This window comes from Nicotiana tomentosiformis, chromosome 6 (genome assembly GCF_000390325.3).
Source record: "Nicotiana tomentosiformis chromosome 6, ASM39032v3, whole genome shotgun sequence".
Lineage (NCBI taxonomy): Eukaryota > Viridiplantae > Streptophyta > Magnoliopsida > Solanales > Solanaceae > Nicotiana > Nicotiana tomentosiformis.
This window is the reverse complement of record NC_090817.1, coordinates 115,993,893-116,017,620: the sequence shown is the minus strand read 5'-3', so window position 1 is coordinate 116,017,620 and position 23,728 is coordinate 115,993,893. Positions and strand designations below refer to the sequence as shown.

The window sequence follows — 23,728 nt, the reverse complement described above, 5'->3', positions numbered from 1 at the left end:
CCGGTTCAAACCATGGTAGAAACCATCAAGAACACTTTGAAACTCATTTGCACATAACTAAGCTATCAGAACTGAATCTCTCTAAATCAACCAAGCCACGCAGGTCACCAAACCCAAGATTATTGCCACAAAGCACTTGTAGAAAAACCCCTACATCATAAGCACCCCAAGAACCGATCATATCCATTACCATACTGATCCAACTACTACCAAGCTGTCCTATTTCTCCGAGTCCCTTACAAATTTATCTTCAAATTGATACTTCTTCTTGCTAAAACACCACGATCTTTAACCACAACCCTAGCATAGAACCACAACGCCCTAAGGCCCATAAGCCGCTGAATTCCCTCTTAAGTACCCCAAAGTACCACAACCGAGACATCCACTCTGAAAGACCTTATGTGAATTTAAAATTGTTCATCTTCCCTTTTCTTATACTGAAATGTAGAATCCATAGTCATACAGAATTACCGCAAGTCCCGACACTATATATAACTAACCAATTCTAGTGACATACCAATCCGAAAAATTTTCAATTGCCACTTATACATTTTTGAATCCATTAGCACCTTCTCGAGAGTCATCCACTTTGTTCAAATCTAAATTGTACCACCCAAATGGGCCGAAAGACACATGCCCCCTTAGCACAATAACACCCAAAGAAATAACCCTGCCTTAATGACACCGATCAAATTCATACTCCGTTCGTACTACATCCTTCACAATAACAACTCACTCATCCCATAATTTCAATATACTCATAAAGTGCAATATAACATGTATCCAGAAATTTTCTTACTCGAGTCATCCTCGATATCAATCTTTGCAAGTCATAACCGAATCACATGTATGCCTCAAACCGAAACCAGTACAACACATAACCATGAAATCAAATCGTCAATAGCAGGTTCCCCCACTTGGCTCAAAGCCATAAATTAAAATACTCGATAACTTACAATACCCATACTCTATTACTGCCATAATATCGCAGTCAGTTCAATGAAAATTCTTCTCAAGCTCATGCAACGCCAACCATAAAAATACCTCAATCATCCGCTAAACTCGCATTCATTCTCTTGACATTCAAGTCAACTTTTTCAACCAGATTCAAATTCAAGTCTCAACACCTACGCCCCGCTGGCAGAAAAGAAACTCTCCACTCAACATTATAAGGAACACACGTATGTAAATTACTCCGCAGGGGATAACCCACCTGCTTAGCCTTAAATTGGCATCTGGTTATACCCTTTCGCAGCCACAATTACTACGCAATCACTTAATCTTTCTGAGTCCAAACTTATTAACAAGACATGAGAATTTAATTTATCCTACAATTTAATAACGTGAAACATCCTTCAATACACTCACAATTTGAGACTATATGTCAAATGATAGAAATCAAGTACCCAATAGCAAACTCTTGAGTCACAAGTAAACTTTATTCGTCACATTCAACTCATTTGAACACATCCCGAATCACATCATACTTATTATATAGCAATTCAACTGCTCATCGAGCCATAAATTCCACTCGTAGGGACACTACCAGAAATATGAGTCCAAATGTACAAGTTCACACAACTGAAGCTACCGAGCTTAAGCTGCAGTCTAAACTTGGCCTCAAGTCCTCCAGACTGGACCATCACCAAAATACAGAATACACATCTCGAACCTCGTTCATGGAATCACATGCCGGCGGTGCACATCTGATACAGAGCCCTCACATGCGCACACGAATACGTGAAAGGAATTCAAAGAGTTTTGTTTCAAGTTGAATCAATTTTGCACGATAAGGAAAGAAAGATAGAAATTATCCTAAATGCCCTGTAGCGTTTCGAAGATAAGTATGGACGTCATCATATCGATCCGCAAGACTCTACTAGGCACTTGCTCATGACTTGCAGAACCTATGAACCTAGAGCTCTGATACCAACTTGTCACGACCCAAAATCTCACCTGTCGTGATGGCGCCTATTTCACTATTAGGCAAGCCGACAATCTCAACTGAAGAATTCTTAAAATATAGATAAAAATCATTCCCCAAAACCCGGTGTCACTGAGTACATGAGCATCTAATATGAATACAAAGTCTGACTTATAAAATCACTGTCTGAAAATATAGAACAGTACAATAATTAAACAGGAAGGGAATCAAGTCTGCAGACGTCAAGCAACTACCTTGATAGTCCCCAACAGTATTAACTTCGAAATCTAGCAGCCGCCGTATCCGGGAGCACCTGGATCTGCACACGAGGTGCAGAGTATAGTATGAGTACAACTAACTCAATAAGTAACAAGACTAACCTCTGGGCTGAAAGTAGTGACGAGCTCCGCAGGTACAGTCCAGTATAAATAATGGTACAAAAATATAGGCATGCTTTCAAGTTCAACAGTTAATTTTAGTACAAGTGAAATAGATCAATATTGCATGGTATGAGGAATATGACATCTCAGTAGAAAGACCTCATGTAACTACCGGTCAAAAAATATTCGGTCACTCGGTACTATTTATAGCCAATCCAGCCCAGGGGTGTTCCAACCCGTATATATATATACATCGACCGACAGTCAGTCACTCAGTACCGTATAAGGCCAATCCAGCCCTGGGATAATTTATCCCCAAATATAAATGATACGGACAAGATCCATGTCCAAGTAAATTCATTACAATATAAATAAGGCAAGTCCATGTCCTGAAAAATCTATCCCGAATATATTCACTGGGGGTGTGTACAGACACCGGAGGGGCTCCTTCAGCCCAAGCGTGATATAAAGCCTTTATGGCCTACTGCAAGCGGGCAGTCCCGATCCGTATAATAATAAAGCCTATAAGGCCTGCTGCAGGCGGGCAACCCCGGTCCATTAAATAGTAAAGCCTATAAGGCCTGCTGTAGGTGGACAGCCCCGATCCATAAAATAGTAAAGCCTATAAGGCCTGCTGCAGGCGGACAGCCCCGATCCATATAATAATAATATATAAAGCCATTATAGCCTGCTGCAGGCGGGCAACCCCGATTTATTTAATGATAACATGTATAAAGCCAATATGGCATGCTGCGGCGCGTAGCTCGATCCCATAAATATCCTCACAATGGACGAATATGACTGAGTGTGAAATGTATATTATATATATATTTTTTGAAATAATTAATTCAACAGCAACACGACCCCATGGATCCCAAAAATATTGGCACGTAGCCTAAGCATAATCTTTAATAAAAGCCTCAACTCAATTTCTTTAACACGTGAAAAATATTCGGATAATAACATGATTCTTTAATTTTTACAACTTCACAGGATTTATTCAAGTCACGATTTCTATGGTGCACGTCCACACGCTCGTCAACTATCATGTGCGTCACCTCCAAATAGTTTGTATAACACCAATTCAGGGATTCATACCCTCAGAACCCAGTTTAAAAGTTTTACTTACCTCAAACTGTGTAGTTTTTTACTCCGCTATGCCTTTGTCTCGTGAATTGGCCTACAAATGCCTCGAATCTAGCCACAATTACTTCGATTCAGTCAATAAAATTTATTGGAATTAATTCCATACGAAAATACTAATTTTCCAGCAAATTTCGAAATTTAGCTCAAACATTGCCCGTGGGGCCCACGTCTCGGAACCCGACAAAAGTTACAAAATATGAACGCTCGTCCAACCACGAGTCCAACCATATAAATTTTACCAAATTCCGACATCAACTCGACCTCCAAATCCTCAATTAAACTCTATGAAAATTTCTACCATTTTCAACCCAATTCACTCATTTAGAGATAAAAATAGCAATGGATTCGAGTATTCGAGTATTTTAACTAAAATTGAGTTAAGAACACTTACCCTGTTGTTTGCCTGGAAAATATCCCAAAAATCGCCTCTTTCCGAGCTCCAATTCGTCAAAAATGGAAAATCAGATCTTAAACATTCTGTCCAGGTTTGCATTTGCGGAGAAAAAAACTTCGCATTTGCGAATGAACAGTACCCCCATGAACAGTGTTCGTAATTACGATAAATTGTTCGCAATTGCGAGTGAACAGTGTTTTCATAATTGCGATAAATTGTTCGCAATTGCGAATGAACAGTACCTCACTAGAAACCAGCAAACTCAAACTTCTCCGAAATGATCCGAAACCACCCTGAAACTCATCCGGAACCTCTCGGACACAAACCATATATGAATTTCAATTATAAAACATGCTACGGACCTGCTCGCCACTCAAAAAACTAAAAAGAGGTCGTCTTAAGCCGATATTGACCATGGTCAAACTCCTAAATTTCTTAACTTTACTAGTCTCTCAACCAATTATCCAAAAATACAACCAAACCCCTCGGAACCCGTCAAATCATACCAACAAGTCCTAAAATATCATATGAACTTAGTCGAAACTTCAAATTACATCAAACAACAATAAAAATACAAATCGCACTCCAATTCAAGCCTAATGAAAACTAACAATTTCCAACTTCTACCTTCAATGTTGAAACCTATCAAATCAAGTTCAATTGACCTCAAATTTTATACACAAGTTATAAATAACATAATGGAGGTATTCCAATTTTCAGAATCGGATTCCGGCCCCAATATCAAAAAGTCAACCCCCGGTCAAACTTTTCAAAAATTCAACTTTCGTCATTTCAAGCCTAATTCCACTATGGACCTCCAAATAATTTTTCGGACAGGCTCCTTAGTCCAAAATCACCATACGGAGCTATTGAAATTATTAGAATTCAAATCCGAGGTCGTTTAGACATAAGTCAATGTTCGGTCAATTTTTCCAACTTAAATTTTTAATTATGAGACTAAGTGTCTCATTTCACTCCGAAATCCTTCCGGAGCCGAACCAATTACTCCGGAAAGTTATATAACTGTAAAGCAAAAATTGAGCAGTAGATGGGGGAATGAGGCTGTAATACTCAAAACGACTGGTCGGGTCGTTACAGTTACGTCGTGTTTATGGAGGATCTCTTTGGCTGTTTCAGGTGAGGAGGCAACTATGGTAGTGACTGAACCAAGTTTAAGAGTCATGAGAGGGCCGTGGATTTTGGCAAGCTCCGCTAGTGATTGGTTGGGTCTTGAGCCTAGCTCTAGTAGTGAACTGATTATGGGGAGACCAGCGGGACCACATTACTAGAAATTCGGCAAAAACCGACCAAGGTCGACCGACCAACTTTGGTCGGTCAAAAAATCGACCAAAAAACTGACCAAAGTTGGTCGGTTTTTTAAAATATTTTTTTTTAAATTTTTTTTTACGAAACCGACCAACTTTAGTCAGTTTTCTTTGGCGCAAAAATGCGAAAAACTATTTTTGAGTCCCGCGAAATTATGTTTCAAGAAACCGATCAACTTTGGTCGGTTTTTTAATTAAAATAAATAAAAATTAATATTAAAAAAACCGAAAAAAATTGGTCGGTTAATTCGGCCGGTCATTTAAAAAAACCGACCAACTTTGGTCGGTAATTTTACTTTTTAATAAAACCGACCAACTTTGGTCGGTTATTTTCGTGCGAAAATACAATTAAAGAGTATAAATCAAATAAAAGATAGTCTTAAAATAAAATGTACCAATGATCTAGTGGTAGAATAATATCCTGCCACATTACAGACCCCGGTTCGATTCCCAGATAGTGAATCTTTTTATTACACAATTAAAATACCGACCAACTTTGGTCGGTATGCCTTTCCGACCACAAAAATACCGTCCATATGTAAATGGTCGCATTTTGGTTGGTTTTTGGCCATTACCGACCAACATTGGTCGGTTTTTACCGGATTTCTAGTAGTGCCAGGTGGTAGATTTCTGGATTTAGAATGGATTTAAGGTTTGAGGAAGAACCAGCAGAAAAGTGAGACGCAGCAGAGAAGGATATTGTGAAGTTCCATTTTTGTATCTTGAGGACAGATGCACAGAAATATAACTCCTTATATAGACTTACTAAAACCAGCTCCATCTTTTGAAAATGGGGCATGGAAAATGCCACTAGCTAGTATTACAATTTTATATTAAACTCTTTTTGCCATTTTGTTGTTTTACTTCTAACTTTTTAATAACATTGTACTATTTCTTTAAATCCATCGTGTGTGTTTTCTGTCTAATAAATCCTGAAAACAGACAATTAAAAAAACGTCATACCTTGTCCATTTCCATGACACTCGCGTATGACGTACCTCTTAGTGTGTGTGTATTTTTCTGGCTTCCAAAAAGAATGTTGTTATTTCTAAAATGCCAACCGTGGATTTGGCAATTTTTCTGTGTCTTCATTAGGGGATTCCGTGATTCTACTTATACCTGCCCCGTGCAAGTAGGCTGAGTGGTTTTAAAATGTGACAATATCTTTTCTTGTTCTCTCCTTTATTATACTCAAAACTTTTAATTTAAGCTAAACTCAGGCTATAATTACATTCTATATTCCGCATATAAGAATAAATAATACATTCTACTACTACTTACTTGTTTTAATCCTTTTTGGTGTTTTTCCTAGTAGTTGTCTTGCTGACTTTAGTGTTTCTTTATCTCCACTATTTATCCTGAAGCAATACAAACAAACAAAAAAATAGCTTAATCTTTGGGCAATGGCAGTTCACTGATCCGATAACCTCAAGATTTACACGGAGTACAAGAAGAAATTCTTTAACAAGTAGGCATGAAAATTCAGTGCAAAAATCATACATTGACAAATAAAACTCTTATACCTTCAAGCAGTTGTAAAAGAAACCATGAGACATGATCTAGCAGCACCCTTACCCCTACCACAAAAATCTCAAGACTTCGGTTTCACTGTTCCAAAGAACAGTAAAGTTTTCCCGCATCTATGACCAAATAATAGGCATAGTTGAATGGTAGTGTAGGCACGTAAATTTTAATAGAATTAAATTCATATAATGATTTGGACTATATTTAAATTCAAGATATATTAGTTTAAATAAATTTATTGTGCTAATATAATTGGATTAGCCATATAAGTCCAATATATATGGATTAATAAATAAGTCCAAATTCATTGGGCTAGCCCATTTAATTGGGCTACAAGTGATGAGCCCACTTCATTCAGCCTAAGATATCATCTTCCTAGAGGTCAAGTTTGGTGCCGCGTGTCAAATGGCGTAGCACACCAAGTCAATTAAAAGATCCAATAGGATCATGCCGCGTATAAAAAATGATAAGGTGTCACGACCCAAAAATTCACTAGTCGTGATGGCACCTAACTCGACCCGCTAGGTAAACCAACTAACAATCAATACAATCCAAATGAGATTTATAAGAAAACAGTGAAGAATTATCGGAACATTTATACAATAACGCAAGGACCGGTAGTACAAATTATGAGCTTCTAAGATTTAGAATTTACAAAAAAAAAAACCGGTACGAATAAATACGTCATATGTTTGAAGTTTACATAAATAGATTAGCAAAATCTAAAGCTACCAAGGACAAGTGGCAGCTATAGTCGGAACGCAGGTACATCTTCAATGCCAACTCCCGCCATACACAGCGACTCTAGCTCCAAAATCTACACGCAAGGTGTAGAAGTATAGTACGAGTACAACCGACCCCATGTACCTACTAAGTATATTGTCTAACCTCGTTGAAGTAGTGGCGGGGATTTTTTTTAGTTAAAAGATACTCACTGTTATAACATGTGCGGTAGACTAGCAATAGAAATAATTCTAGAACATAACAGATAAGAGTACAAGAAAACAACTATGCGAAGTAGTAAATGATTACTAGAAGAAATCACGGTAGTAAATTCCTAAGTTTCATGGTGTGAGAAATGTACTCAAGATATCAAATGGCACGGGAACACCCTTCGTGCATTTATCTTATCCTCACCAAATATATGAATGTAGGTCAAATCAATTGGCACGGCAACACCCTTCGTGCATTTATTTCTTTCTCACCAAGCATACGTATAACAATATCAACCAGGTAAAAGAAATGCCAATAACAATAACGATAAAGTAGGAGACACACAGAAAGCAATAACGAGCAACGCATTGCATATGGGAAACAATAATAGACTAGATAGAAGGCATAGAAGTAATGATAACATTTAAGATAGAGGAATATAAATTTTACTAGCTAACATGGTAGAAGACTTAGATGTAGATATAACAGCCATGAAGGAAAGCGTGATATTTATAAGCTAAACAAATAGAAGGCATGAGTAACTAACATGGTAGAAGGCTTATACAAAAGTGCAACAAATGAGAAACGACATGGATGTAGATATGAAAAACAAGAAAGAAAGCATGATATCTGCAAGTTAAGCAGATAGAAGTCATGGATAACACAACAACAATTGAGATAGAGGACAAAGACAAAACAACAACGACAAGTCACATAGAAAACATAGGTGCAATAGTAACAACTCAAGATAAAGGCATGGATGTATACACAAGGAAAAGATATTACCACATAATGCATGTCTCTCGTCCTCGTCTGCACGGAAACACCCTTTGTGCCATGAACACATGATAATATAAAAATATGGTAATGTAAATGAAATGGCACGACATCACCCTTCGTGCTTTTACTCTCATCCTCACATGATAATATAAATAAAATGGCACGGCATCATCCTCGTGCTTTTACTCTCATTCTCACATGACAATGTAAATAAAATGGCACGCATCACCCTTCGTGCTTTTATTCTCATCCTCACATCCTCACATGACAATGTAAATAAAATGACATGGCATCACCTTTCGTGCTTTTACTCTCATCCTCACATGACAATGTAAATGAAATCATGATAATGTAAATGAAATGGAACGGCATCACCCTTCGTGCTTTTACTCTCATCCTCACATGATGATGTAAATGAAATGGCATGGCATCACCCTTCGTGCTTTACACTCTTTCTCACATGATAATGTATATACAATGGCACGACATCACCCTTCATGCTTTACACTCTTCCTCTCCAAGCACATGTATATTAATGACAAGCAAGGTAGGAAGCATGAATAACATCAAGGAGAGTGTTTAAGCAAATATTCCAAATGAACATCAATCACAACTTTCAAGCCAATAATAATTCAATAAACCTCAAGAACCTTATTGTGCAAGTATTTCAACAAGTCTAAAAAATTATCTTCAATTCAAGTATAGAATCCAATATCTCAAGAATAACGGTCATAGCGATGTATTAGTGATTAAGTGTCACGACCCAATGTAGGATCATGACCGACACTTGGGAGCAAGTGCCCCCAAGTAAGCCTTATCATTATTTTACAGAAAATTGGACAGAGTTTTCCCTAATTTAGGACTATCTAAAAGTTTTTCAGTCTCATAAACAAATAACAACCAACTCATATTCACCTAAATCAGTCACAATCTTCACCAACTAACCAAAAACGAGTCTTCACCAACATTACCAACCTTATCAACATAATAATACTAAACTCATCTCAAAAATACGGAAAGAAGTATAATACTAGTAATTAGTCCAATATAACGAATGAATGCTCATGACACTAATAAAAATGACTATGGAGCGACTCTAAGAGTTCATAAGAAAAGACAATAACAAATAAATAAACTCTTTGCCCACACGAACAAGTGCGAGGCTCACCAGGAACTATCAAATCGTGTACTCTAATTAACAAAATTCTCGCTCGCGTCAACTGCTATCTCTGTAAAAATAAATAGCGGGGAGTGAGTCGCTAGCTCAGTAAGTAATAACACTTAACCACAACTATTTTTAATTGGGGACAAGTCAGAAAGCATGCATGTTTAATAATAATCAGAAACTATCATAAAAATAAAATGCCCTCTCAAAAACGGTTAATATAACCAGTCTATTCATGTACTTCCTGTGACAGAAATCAATTTAACAAATCGATAATAAACACGGTAGACACTGTCTCATAGCAAATCTTTATGTTTGGGAGGTTTTCAAGAAAAGATCATGTAATCTGTATCACTGTGTGGATCCCTTCGTAAAAGAAGTCAAATATAACTTGTAGGTCCATACTAGAGGGAAAACTGTAACTGTATGCTAGTTCTACCTTCGCACTAGCGAGGGTTATAACTGTAATCGGTAATCTGTAAATACAAGGTGCACCGGGTCTAACGAACCCGCCGTTAGCTACGGGATCCTTCAAAGTCTCCCCCCATTTATACTTTTCTCTTGTAACCATTAAATATTCATAAGAAAGCATTTTCAAAATAATAAAGGGCATATTAATTCTTGTCAAATCATGTAAATCCATTTCAGTAATGGTAACCATATCTCAAGTAACATTAAAACATGTTTAATAACAGTGCGAACATTTTAAATAACGATAAACATCTCCAGTGAACTATTCAGTACCATATCAAGTAAAGGACTTGTCCCACATGCAATTTCAAACATTCGGTAACACATTTATTTTCAAAATAACGCATAAACCATGCAGGTTATGAAAACACAATTGTGGTAAGATCGCTACTCATAATACTCGTGTCAAATACCAAACCCGTCACCTCGAGCGAACCGCACAGCTTCCTACGATCAATCTATAATCATGTCATATCAATCTCGTGTCAATTATCTAGTTTAAACTAATTCATAACTATTTTAAAATATATATTAACCCTCAGAGGTTCATGTTTGACCATAATTTGCTGAATTATATATACCCATACTATGAGTAATTTAACTAGTCCATAATCAATAACTTTTTAGCGTATTCATGTAATATATTCGCTTAATTCATGAAAAGGCTTATGGATTTCTCTCAGTTCCCTAACCTCCTCTTCTAACTCAGAATCAAATTTCACATTATATTTACTTAGTCTTGCGAGGAATCATGTATATAAATTACTATTGTTTCAGAAAGAAAGAAAATATATGTAATTACATGGGCCTTTTCGCTCAGACTAAAGATTATATGCCAATGGTTTGAATGGAAACAATATTTTGCACGAGGCAACACCAGAAAACTTTTTCCCCTTCTCGTTTTTTTTTCGTTGTGCGTTAGCCAAAAGGGGATTTCCTCTTATTTTTCAACCCCTTTTTGCTTCTGTTTGTCTTAGCCGCAAGCTTGTTGCGTTCCCCTTTTACCCTTTTCTTTTAGTTCCAGTGGGCTTTGCCCCTTCTTTTAATTTGACTAGGTTTCTTTTTTTTGTTTTGTTTTATTAGTTTGTTCCCCTTTTTTTTTCTTCTTCTTTTTTTTCCTTTCTTTGGACTTTAATTATTTTCTAAATGTCTAATATGTCCTCACTTAAAATATTGGGGTATTACATTAAGCATAGTGATGACCGAATTTAACACATCAATAGTTTCATGAAAATTCGTCAAATTTTAATCAAGTTATAATAAGCCAAATCTTAGTTTCTAGTATGTAATTTTACATTCTTAGTAGTCTAGAAGTCAAGTAAGACATGAAACAAGAAGGTCACGTAATTCTACAACGCACAATTAATCATATAATTTACCCTGAGCATGCATATACGTTCGTCACCTCATATATGCATCACCCACACATGTAAAAAATAATGGCAATTAGTAGAAAAAATTTCTCCAACAAAGTTAGGCAAGACACTTACCTCAAACAAGCCCAATTGATACACTAGAAGCGTCATCACGCTCAGATCATCCTCTGAACGGCTTGAAACTAGCCAAAAGCAACTCAAAATCATCAAATAATATCGTAGGAAGCAAACCCAATTGATAAAGATCGAATCTTTACACATTTACTCAAAGTCAACCAAAAAGTCAAATCCGAGCTCGCACCTCGAAACCCGACAAAACTCATAAAATCTGACAATCCATTCAATTACGAGTCCAACCATACTAATTTCACTCAATTCCGACTCCCAATCGATACTCAAAACTCAAATATTCACTTTAGGAAAGTTTAGACAAAAACCCCAACTTCTCTTTTGAAATTATCAATCAAATGCCAAAATCAAAGATGGAATCATAGAATATAATCAAAACAGAGTAGAAAACACTTACCCCAATCCATGTGATAAAAATTTTCTCCAAAATCGCTCAAATCCGAGTTCCAAAACCATGTGACAAAAAGTGACTAAATTCCGGAATAAGTAAAAAATGCAGCAGTTATTATAGCTCGAATCAGATCCAAGATGACTCCAAAACTCATATTGATAAGCCCAACATAATCCTTGCGAGATTACGCCCAAATAGCCTTTTGAATCACTCAATTTGGCCTTAAAATGAGAAAGATAGGTTATTTTGAAGTTTTAAAGGAAATCTGAAAATTTAAGAGACAAAAATGACATTTTTGTAATTATTTTATACCAGAAAATCAGCAATAAAAGAATTTTTATTTTAGCACCCAAAACTCATTCGGAACCTCCTGTATACAAACCATATATGTATTTCAATCATAAAACACGCTACGAACTTGCTCGCTCACTCAAAACACCAAAAAGATACTCAAAACACCAAAAAGATGTCGTCTTGACCCGATATTGACCATGGTCAAACTCCAAATCCTAAACTTAACTAGTTTCTCAACCAATGATCCAAAATATACACGAGCCCTTGGGACCCCATTCAATCATACCAACAAGTCCTAAAATACGATACAGACTTATTCGAAGCTTCAAATCACATCAAACAACATAAAAACCACGAATCACACCTCAAATCAAACTTAATGAACTTTCAACTTTCAAAACTCGTGCCGAACCATATCAAATCAACTCAGAATGACCTCAAATTTTGCACACAAGTTTCAAATGACATAACGAAGTTATTCCAACTCTCGGAACCAAAATCCGAACCCGATATCACCAAAGTCAACTTCCGTTCAAACTTATGAACATTCCAAAATTTCAAATTGCCAACTTTCGCCAATTAACGTTAGAACCTTCAAGAAACATCCAAATGCAAATCCTGGCATACGCCCAAGTCCAAAATCACCATACGGACCTAACGAAACCATCAAAACTCCGATCCGAGGTCAAATACACAAAAGTCAAACTTGATCAATTCTTTCAATTTAAAGCTTTCTAATTGAGAATTGTTCTTCCAAATCAACTTTGGATCACCTGAAAACCAAAACCGACTATTCACAAAAGTCATAATACATCATATGAAGCTACTCAAGGTCTCAAACAACTGAATGCAATGAAAATGCTCAAAATGACCGGTTGAGTTGTTACATAAGGCATGCCAAGTCAATTTAAAAGGCTAATGAAACTGTGCCACATCTGCAAATGACATGTTCTGACCAATCTAACGCGGCTTTGTTGCGCTTCAATTTGATTGTTCGGAAAGAGTTTGTTCTCATCAATAATTTTTCTCTCCTACAACTATAAATAGGGGTCTTCATATCTCAAAAAAGAGATTAGAAATTATAACAAGAAGCAAAAGAAAGTTCGTGGATCAAACGCCGCAAATATCTCTATAAGCTTCAAGTTTCAAGCAATCAAGATCAAGTTCAAGTTCAAGTTCAAGCTCAAGAACGAAGAACAAATTAAGGTTCAAAGAGTACGAGTTCAAATTCGTGCTAGTTGAATTCAAGATCATCGTTCGTGGAAACAAGCATAAATTCAAGATCAAGCTCAAAAATCCTTGAATTTATATTAGAAAAGAAGAATTAGAGAAATCATAGAGATTGTACACTCATATTACTTAAAATAAAATAATACGATTGTTGCAATATTTTTTGGCCTCGATTATTTTTTTGTTGCCATTTTATTGTCTACGCCTAGAAATTAGCATATGCTAGGAACTATTAAAAGGTCTCTTCGAGTTTCACCATATTCATCATTTGTTTAATTTTCTTCTTAATTTCTTCTTGGGCTTTCCTTTTTTTATTATAGCATGATCCCTGGATGGCAGTGAAGACAGAAATAGAACCTGTTCATAGTTATCTTTACATAAATGTCCGTCACTTATTGTCACACCTTCTTTTTTCGAAGGGAGTAGGGGAATTTTTTCAATTAAAGTGACAATATTCGAAATGAGATTATTTATTTGATCAGAGTCGCCACTTGGAATAATTTATGGTGTCCCAAGTCACCGGTTTATTTTAAATCACGAATCGAGGAAATTGACTTTTATTTATGGTCCACAAACACAGAAGACCGGGTAAGGAATTCTGTTAACCCGAGAGAAGGTGTTAGGCATTCCCGAGTTCCGTGGTTTTAGCACGATCACTCAACTATTAATAATTGGCCTAATTATCTGAATTATTGCATGTTTTAGAACCTTTTGTGCATTATCGCTTTTAATATTTATGAAATTTATTTAAATAAGTCGTGATGTCGCGCACCTATTGTTTTTGAAATCGTAACCGCGTCACGCGAATGTGTACATAATCACGATGATTTGATTTGCTTAGGAGTGTGCTTAAAGCCATCTAGCGTATTGATAAACTGTTTCCCTATATTTGAGACTAATTGTAAAGGCCCGGTGTGCTTGTGAATACAAAAGAAGATATTAGAAGCAATTTTTGAACAATCAATACTAACGAACTCCGGCAAGTTGTCCGTTGGCCCATTTAGCCAATTATTCACTTTGCCCAACTGTCCTCAACATTGAATCATCATTTTAAAGCCCAAATTTCCAAGGTAATATCAAACCCCAATTCTGGTTCCTTGTAACCTACTACCCACTAATTGTAAGGGTTCAAAACTCATTTCTTAATCCCAAGACTTAATTTAGTTAGCTCAACCAAACAAACTTAATATTCATTAACTCACAATGAAAATTAACAGAATGTAAGGCAGTAGCCCAAACTCAATTAGCAAGTTAATACTAAAAAATGAACCTATATTAAAGCTAACAACATCTAGCAGCCACCAAAATAATGACCAACGAAAATATGGTAGAGCTTATTAAATCAAATCTCATCACTCAAATTCATTTGAGCTAGTTAAGCAAACTTACTGTCCATATTAAAATCAAACTATTACACCAATGTAACAATTGTATAAAAAAAAATATGATTTAATTCCAAGCATCAAATGATGAACCGATCCAAATAAGGACAAGCTAACACCGAAGAACAACAATTCACTAAAATCATTCACTATATTGGAGAGATAAAATCTGAAAATACAGATGTGAGAGAACAAAATAAAAACGTACCTAAAGCAGTAAAACATCACTAAGGACGAAGCAAAGGTCGGGAAATAGACGATGAATTTCAAGCTCCCGGCAGCGACAGCAAACGACAAATAATCCCAACTAGCTCCGATTTAAAGCCCAGAAATAAAGGAGGACTTGGTTTTGAATCAGCAGAAATAGTTACGGTTTCATTTTATTGTTTTGACTGTAAACCAATCTCAGATTCCATTGCTTTTCTTCTTCTTCTTCTTCTCAGAACTCCTCTTGCGTTTTTTAGATCCCAAATTTTGTTTTGAATTTTTGTTTTTGCTGCTATTATGCGTGAATGCAGTGAGTGGGGATCAGTGTAGATGAAGGTGAGAGAATTGGGGATTGATCGCGGCGGCTGACTTGGGTGTTGAAGAAATGGGAAGGCTGCTAGTTTTTTTTTTCAAAATGGGGAGGGTCTCCTCTGATATGTGTGTTGATGGATAGGGAACTAGGCTGTATTTTAGAGATGAAGAGGGGATATTGGGCCGGCGGGTGGTGGGTTGGGGCGAATGGAAAGAAAATGGGCCACTAGAAGTACCTGGCCAAAAGCTGTAATGAAACCCTATAGCTTTTTTTTTTTTTTTTCTTTGTATTTTGCAAAACTAATCAATTTATTTAATACTCCTAATTTCAATTAATTTGCAAGATTAACCTAATGACCTATTTTTTTACAATTAACTAATTCATTTAGCTAACCAATGCATGTAGAGTTACTAATGTATTTTTTGGTATTTTAGTATTTTACAAATGCAATTGATTATGCAATTAAAATCTAAAAAATGTAAAAATTAAAAATATTTTTGTATTTTCTTTAGGATTTAAAATGCAACTTAAAAATGCATCAAATATGAATACGTACAAAGCAAACTAAGAAAAAATATAGAAAAATAATTTAAAGCTATTTTTTGAATTTTTTAGAAGTAATTTTATATTAGGGCAAAAATTAGGTGATCACACTTATGAGCCTTATAGTAATAATTGGTCTTCAGCCCACAAAAAGGGATGTATACAGTCTTTATTGTGGGCCTTAAGTTGGGATTGAGTTCAGGTTTCTCTGAGCCCAAGGCAGCAGAACCATCACTTTCTTTACGAGTCAATTCTTTGCAATAGAGTAACCATTTTTTTGTTTTTTTGTTTTTTTCTTTATGAAATGCTAGTTCGGAAGATATTTACTATATTATAATAGTAAGTAGTAGAGTGGACATAAAGTTGATAATGTAAAGGTAATATGGGGTGAAAGCACTATGGAGTTTGAATCAAGGAACACAAGGAATGAAGTAGAAATTATTTAAACAAGAAAGCGAATATATGGTGAAAGTAAAATAGAACTTCTAAGCCTATGGTAGAATTCAATATTATCCCTAATCGGACACAAATCAAAGTTGCAATTGGTACTCACCTAATGAGTAGCCATAAAAATATTAATCAAGATGTTGAAGTTCGTTATTAGTTTCAAGTTTCTCCTCTCCAATTAACACTCAAACCTTACCCATAATAGTTCTCACAATCAAATAGCTCAAAGAAACAGTCCCATAAGGTTATTAAAAAATAATAATAAAGAAATGGCAAATCACATTATATAGACTAAACAATGACCTTGTTTTCTTCCATAATAGGAATGGCAACAAGAGGAACAGCCTTCCTCAAGCTAACTCCAAACTGTTCGTCCATGTTCAATTTCTCTGGTGCCATTCCATCAGGTAGCTTCCAACTAAATGGTTGAATAATAGAAGCCAACATCAAATTCACCATCCTTATAGCAAGTGGCATCCCAGGGCAAATTCTTCGGCCGGCGCCAAACGGTATAAACTCAAAGTCCCTACCTTTGTAATCCACACTAGACTTTATAAATCTTTCAGGCATAAACTCCAGTGGCTTATCCCAGGATTTTGGATCTCTTCCAATTGCCCAAGCATTCACGAGAACTTGAGTGTTCTTAGGCACAGTGTAGCCCAACACTTGTATATCATTTTGGGCTTTGTGTGGCAAGAGTAATGAAACTGCCGGATGAAGTCTCATTGCTTCTTTTACAACTGCTTGAAGGTATGGAAGTTTCTCAATGTCTGATTCTTTCACTGGTCTTTCTGTGCCTATTTGTTGAAGTATTTCTTCTCTTACTTTGTTAAGTACTTGAGGTTTTCGAAGAAGTTCTGCCATTGCCCATTCTGTTGTTATAGCAGATGTGTCACTTCCAGCAATGAATAAATCCTGTCGTCAAGTCATGGCACACACTTAACTTATTAACATCATATATTGTATTATGTTCTGTCTAGCACAAGTATTTGTATTTAATAAAGAAGGTTGTTTAATACAACTTGATGCGTTTAAAATATTTGTTATCTACAAGTTGAGGTCTCCATTTAAGAACCTGTAAAGTTAAGGCATCATCATTAAAAATGTGCTGTACAAATTAGGTACTTAGCCCCAAAATGAAATGGAGAAGAACATAATCTGGTCCACATAAATATTTATGAAGATTTTTTTTTTAATTTAAAAAGTTATTCGCCGCCAAGGATACTTGATCACGTGTTTATTACAACTTATGTCGCACGGTATTATTTACTTTTCTAAATATGAAATATCTATTTCTTAAAATTTTCCCTTATTTAATGGAGTGGAGGGAAGGGAAATTCCTGGACATACTACTAATTCTTTTGTTCACAATTGCTCGACCGAAAGCAAAATTATTTTGTAAAAGGATAAACAAAATGTAGCACTTTAGTCACAGATGATGGTGCTATAAGAAATAATTTATATACCGTACTTTCTTGAATTGTTGAAAAATTAATTATATGCATTAGAAATAATCAGGTAATTCTTGAACTGTTGAAAACTAGTAATTTCCTTAGTGATATAAGTTATATGTATTGACGTTTGTAAATTTATTTTTATTTTATTAGTCTAGTTTAATTTATGAAAGTAAATTAATTTACATTTTTACTAGATAATAGTTAGAGATTTACTAGTACGTCACACGTGATCTCTTTTCCAAGTTATTATTTTCTCTAGTGTTTCGTAAGAAAGAAGCTCAGTGTACTTATTTTTCAGCTCTGACGACTATGTATGCTAAAAAATTGATGAATTTGAAATTGCTTATGTATTATTGCACTTATTTTTCAACTTTGACTGTTTTGATATACTTATTCCGTCTCATTTGATGCGAAAGTTTTGACTACAGAAATTAGAGATTTTATATATATATATATATATATAATGGTAAGTTTCAACTTTATACTCCATCTAAATGCACTCAAGTCATATTATTAAGAATACATAAAAATAAAATAAATATATTTATATAAGGAGAAAGATATTTTTTTGGGCTAAAAAGGAGAGATATGTTATTTGTTTAGAACCGATTATGAATGCGGGTCACCTAAATAGGATACAAAAGCAATGATTTGAGGAATCTAGGAGACTTGGAGCCCAGCTGGATGACAACTACTTACTAGACCAATAAGAGCTCGTTTGGTTTGAAGTTTTAGATAATATAATCATGATATAAAAAATAGTATTGATTTTTTTACATGATTGATTTATATTTTAAATCCATTATAGCTAACTCCTTTTTAATTTAATACACCAATTGATCTGTTATGTTATACCTACTATATAGTGGATGACAATGCATGAATTAGTTAATATGTTTTAAATATCAAAAGATAGAATTAGTCTTTATCTTTTCCACAAATCGATCATCAACACCATTTCAATTATTATGTTTAAAAAGATTCATATATTTAAATTTTACCCTATATATTCCCTTCCTAATATAAAGATTCAAACACTCGATAAAAAAAAATGTCTACATTTCAATCGTTGCATAATTAATTTTTGCGTTACTTTATCACTACATAACTTGTTTCTGATCAATCTCTACGGAGTGATAACTTCATGATCTACGCCCACGTTAACTTAAAATATTTTATTCCTTCTATTTTAATTTATGCAAATATATTTGATTCGACTCGAAATTTAAGAAAGAAATAAAAAAATTTAAATTTGATTTTTAGCACTTCTGATCTAAAGCATGTCATCATGGTAAAACTGTAAGTTTAAATTAAATTATTTTTAAATTTATAAAGAAATCACTCTTTTGTAAACTGATTGAAAAGAAAATAGGTTTGCATAAGCTGAAACGTAGGCTATACCAAATAGAGTAAAAAGGAAATTTACGATTATATGTTCGAACAATATATTGTCTGAGTTTAAGTTATACATTCTTTGTGTAAACGAATTTGACGTTTGATAATATTTTCCCCTCGCACCCAAAATCAACACAAAAATAAATAATATTGTTTGAGTTTAAGTTATACATTCTTAGTGTAAAGAATTTTTACACCAGATTATATTTACCTGATGTAATAGATAATTTGTCTTATTTTTCAGATTATAAGTCCTACATTTAAATAAGGCTTACCTATAAATATCCGACTAACTTAGTGGTATAAAAAACTATGATTGTATATATTTTCGTTACTTCAAAAAGAATGAACTTATTACTATTTGAAAAATCAAACAGGATGTTATTTGACTATATCTGTTTTTGAAATAATTTTTAAATTTTTTGAATTGCTAATTGTTATGGCTTATAATACTTTTTTATTTAATTTCTAAATATATAGATTCTAAAAAAAATTTAAAGAATTTATATCGAAAATTAGTCAATTTGACTCTCGGACTCCGAAAAGGTTCAACTTAATTGAAAAATAGGAAGTATAACTTAAACTGCTAAGTATTTCATTTGAATATAAGGTGAATTTCAAATAAAATTTAAAAGGAAAAAAGAAAAAGAAGAAGCACTTACCACCATAAGAGGCTTGATCTCTGTGCCAAATCCAGTCACATCAGCTTCTTCAAATTGATCAAGTAGTACGTCCAAGAAATCACCTGTCTTCAGCACCCCTTTGGCTCTAGCTTCTACTCTCTTCTGAATTACTTGGTCAAATATTTCATGCAACCTTAAATATGCTGGCTGTATACGACGCTTCACTCCTTGCAAATCAAACCGCTTTAAAACCGGGAAATAATCAGACAAGTTAGGTACCCCAGCATCCTCCATAATTGTCCAAACTAATTCCTTGAATTCATGAGCTGTCTTGAATTCAGGGTCCACCATGTCAATGGAGAAAACGGTATTCGATATTAAATTCAACGTCGTTGCAAAAGCAACACGTCCTATGTCAACAGCTGCACCCCTTTGACTTTGCTGCCTTATGTGACTCACTAGTTGTGCAGCCTTTTGGTGACGGAGTTCTTGGAGCGAATCGAGTCTTTGGTTAGTGAACATCTGCGTGCTAAGAAATCTTCTCTTTTTCTTCCACAAGTGATCGCCGTTGACCCATGCTAGGGTTGCTTCTGGGTTCGGCTGGGCAGCAACAGCAACGGGAACAATGCGTGCTGAGAATGTTTCGTCGTGTTTATGGAGGATCTCTTTGGCTATGTCGGCCGAGGAGGCTACTATGGTTGTGACTGAGCCGAGCTTTAGAGTCATGAGAGGGCCATGTATTTTGGCTAGCTCGGCTAATGATCGGTTTGGTTTAGAACCTAGCTTTAACAGTGACCCAATTATTGGGAGACCAGTAGGACCAGGTGGTAGCTTTCTCGCCTTAGAATGGAGATATGGTTTGATAATGAACCATAAAAGAGAGATGAAGAAGAGAAAGATGGAAAGGATGGGAAGTTCCATTTTTGTATGTTGGGATAGATGATGCAACGATATAAAACTCCTTATATAGACTTAAAAAAAGGTTCCATTTTATGGAAAATGCTACCCCGTACAATTTATTGTTGGAAATGTTCCTTTTTGTGTGTATGTTGGGACAGATGCAAAGATATATCACTCCTTATATAGACTTACAGGTTGTTTGCATGGTTGTTACCGGTTGCTATTGTTATTTTAAATATAATATTTGTTTTAATTGTTACTTAAATTTTATTGTATCGTATCGTTAAATCCGTCATTACGTAATGACGAAATGTGTCACTTTATGGAACGACCGATTTGGTGTGGTCGCATCGTTTCCATATTTTTTTCTCTCATCTTGCCCTTCTTTATTATTAAATAATCATATTTTAATTTATTTTTTACCTTACCTTTTTATATAATAATTTCACCCCGTACCTTACTTTTTCTTTATAATATTTCAAGTTTATTCTTTACATTATTTGTGCATGATATTATGAAACGATGACACACAATATAATTTATTTAAATATTATATACATCAAAATAATATAGTACACAATAATAATACAATACTATACGATTAGACTTAAAACGAGGCTCCATCAAACGGAAAATGACATAAGTAAAATGCTAGTACCCCGATTTATTATTGGAAATATTCCAGTTGGCATACAGTGAAAGTGAACTATTTGTTGCCATAAAATATGAAAAGATACCTTGTTTTATATAAATACAACACACAGAGAGAAAGAGTCATAAAACGTACGTGTGCGCACGACGATTGCTCGGTAGTTGACAATACGTTTCTCCAACTCATTTTGAATTATCAAACTAGAATCCTATTTGTCAATTGCCACAAGATATATTCAAAAATATATGTAAATATATTTCTCTTATTATTAACACTCTAAGAAAGTTAATAAAATTTTGCCTAAATGTTTTCCTATTCGTTCGACCTTTTTTGTAGTTAAAACAATTCTGCCTATACTAAATTTTCGTCCCTACGTTCAACTCCCTATGTTGGAGTATTAAATGTGTTTATTTTGTAGTAAATACCTTTTAGGTTTAGGAGATCTTTTTGGTTAAATTCTTTTGCCTTATATCTCACACACAATTTTCTTTTTGGTTAGCCGTCTTTATTATTTGGTAAAATTACCTAATCGCAATATGTAAATATACTTAGTAAAAGTTATATTCGAGTATAAAATAAAAAGTTTAAATTTTGTAAATTGATGAATATTGATCCTATATATAGCTAACTCAATAAAGGGAGAAATTGTACTCTATAAAATTCCCCAATCATCATTCAATATATTCAAATTAAACTTAGTTCAAGTTCTATATAATCAACTTTTCAATTTTAGCAAGAATACATAGCTTTTGAAGATCTAAGAGCTTTCCTAAAAAAATTTAAAAGCTATTTTCAAGTTCATTTTAATAGAAAGAAGACAATTTTTTTTTTCTTGCGAGCACAATACATATTGTTATATTTCTTTAATCAATAAAAGTATATATAAAAACTATTATAAAATCACAAAGATTCAGAGCGAAATATTAATAAACCCTTTTTACCCTTAAAAATAAATTTCAAATAGGATAAAATTGACATTTAATTATTTTTCCTAATATTTATAACTTTGAAATCAATTATAATATTATGATAAAAGTATTAACTAAATTGTCCATTTTTATTTATTACTACATTACGAATCATAATATACATGGTTACTAAGACAAAAACAATTTTATAAGATATTCTAATTTCAAATTACTAATAAGTTTTTTTTGTATACGTTAATTTAATTTGTTACTTAAATAAATATTATTAGAAAAGATCATGAATAAATGAATAAAATTCTTTATATGTGTGTCAATATCATGATCAATATTTATCATTTTGAAGAAGTCAAATTTTTACTTAATATTTTTTTGTGACTAAAACCATGCTTTGAATGTTATTTGATAGTTCATGCTCTCAAGATTTTGAGGCATTATCTTTATGGAGTGTCATGTGAGGTTTAGCCCTCATTATCTTGGTAACTCGCTATAATGTTTATTAAATCATGGGAGATAGGTGTTAAGCTCATTAAATACAAAGAGATGTGCGTCCTTTTAAGTGTCAGAAGCCGTTCGAGAACTTATCCCCACGCGCATGGCACCGTGCGCATGACGCACTACCGTTTCGCTGCCAAAAGCCAACAGGTGTTATGAGCAATGCCAGCACCAGGCACAACCCACAAAAACACAAATATCTCTCTACTCCGATGTTGTATCGACGAACGGGTTAATGCGTTGGAAACTAGACTCGTAGACCTTCAATTTGGTATGTGTATCATCCCTTAATTCCAAGTATATTAGGAGGAGACAAAGAAAGTCGGGAGTACAAAACCGTCCCATGGACGTACCATCAGAAGGGAAAAGCCAAAATGACTATGCCGCTGCCCATGGTAAGTAAAGCAAGTCCATGCCCTGGGAAAACCATCCCGAATATATATAATCATCTACGCTCACTGAGGGTGTGTACATACTCCGGAGGGGCTCCTTCAACCCAAGCGTGATATAAAGCCTTTATGGCCTACTGCAGGCGGGCAGTCCCGATCCGTATAATAATAAAGCCTATAAGGGCTGCTGCAGGCGGGCAACCCCGCTCCATTAAATAGTAAAGCCTATAAGGCCTGCTGCAGGCGGGCAGCCCCGATCCATATAATAATAATATATAAAGCCATTATAGCCTGCTGCAGGCGGACAGTCCCGATCCATTTAATGATAATATATATAAAGCCAATATGGCCTGCTTCGGCGCGCAGCTCGATCCCATAAATATCCTCACAATGGACAAATATAACTAAGTGTGAAATGTATATTTTATATTTTTGTTCTTTAAACAATTAATTCAACAGCAACATGACCCTATGGGTCCCAAAAATATTGGCACGTAGCCTAAACATGATCTCTAATAAAAGCCTCAACTCAATTTT

General features: G+C 34.8%; 1 protein-coding gene and 1 long non-coding RNA gene across 4 annotated transcripts; both read right to left on the bottom strand.

Moving 5' to 3' along the window:
• Positions 1 to 8,644: 8,644 nt before the first annotated feature.
• Positions 8,645 to 15,595, bottom strand: LOC104117276 (uncharacterized). 3 transcript variants are annotated; one of them, XR_001973401.3, is made up of 4 exons: positions 15,053 to 15,592; positions 12,251 to 13,005; positions 11,533 to 12,159; positions 8,645 to 9,635 (listed from the first exon to the last, which is right to left on the bottom strand). It is a non-coding gene; the product is annotated as an uncharacterized lncRNA (long non-coding RNA). The 3 variants fall into 3 exon arrangements; XR_011408809.1 differs by having other exon boundaries at positions 11,533 to 13,022; positions 15,053 to 15,595; XR_011408808.1 differs by having other exon boundaries at positions 11,533 to 13,005; positions 15,053 to 15,593.
• Positions 15,596 to 16,610: 1,015 nt separating this feature from the next.
• Positions 16,611 to 20,847, bottom strand: LOC104117302 (geraniol 8-hydroxylase-like). The gene is made up of 2 exons (XM_009628341.4): positions 19,869 to 20,847; positions 16,611 to 17,269 (listed from the first exon to the last, which is right to left on the bottom strand). Exons 1-2 carry the CDS (start codon positions 20,748 to 20,750, stop codon positions 16,646 to 16,648), a joined length of 1,506 nt encoding a protein of 501 aa, XP_009626636.1. The 5' UTR covers positions 20,751 to 20,847; the 3' UTR covers positions 16,611 to 16,645.
• Between the last annotated feature and the right edge of the window lie 2,881 nt (positions 20,848 to 23,728).

Bases quoted from the DNA above. Each gene is read 5' to 3' on its own strand.
- LOC104117302 (XM_009628341.4), bottom strand. From the start codon at position 20,750: ATGGAACTTCCCATCCTTTCCATCTTTCTCTTCTTCATCTCTCTTTTA. The intron at 17,270-19,868 runs GTAAGTGCTTCT...ACTTGACGACAG, and splicing joins AGATCAAGCCTCTTATGGTG to GATTTATTCATTGCTGGAAG.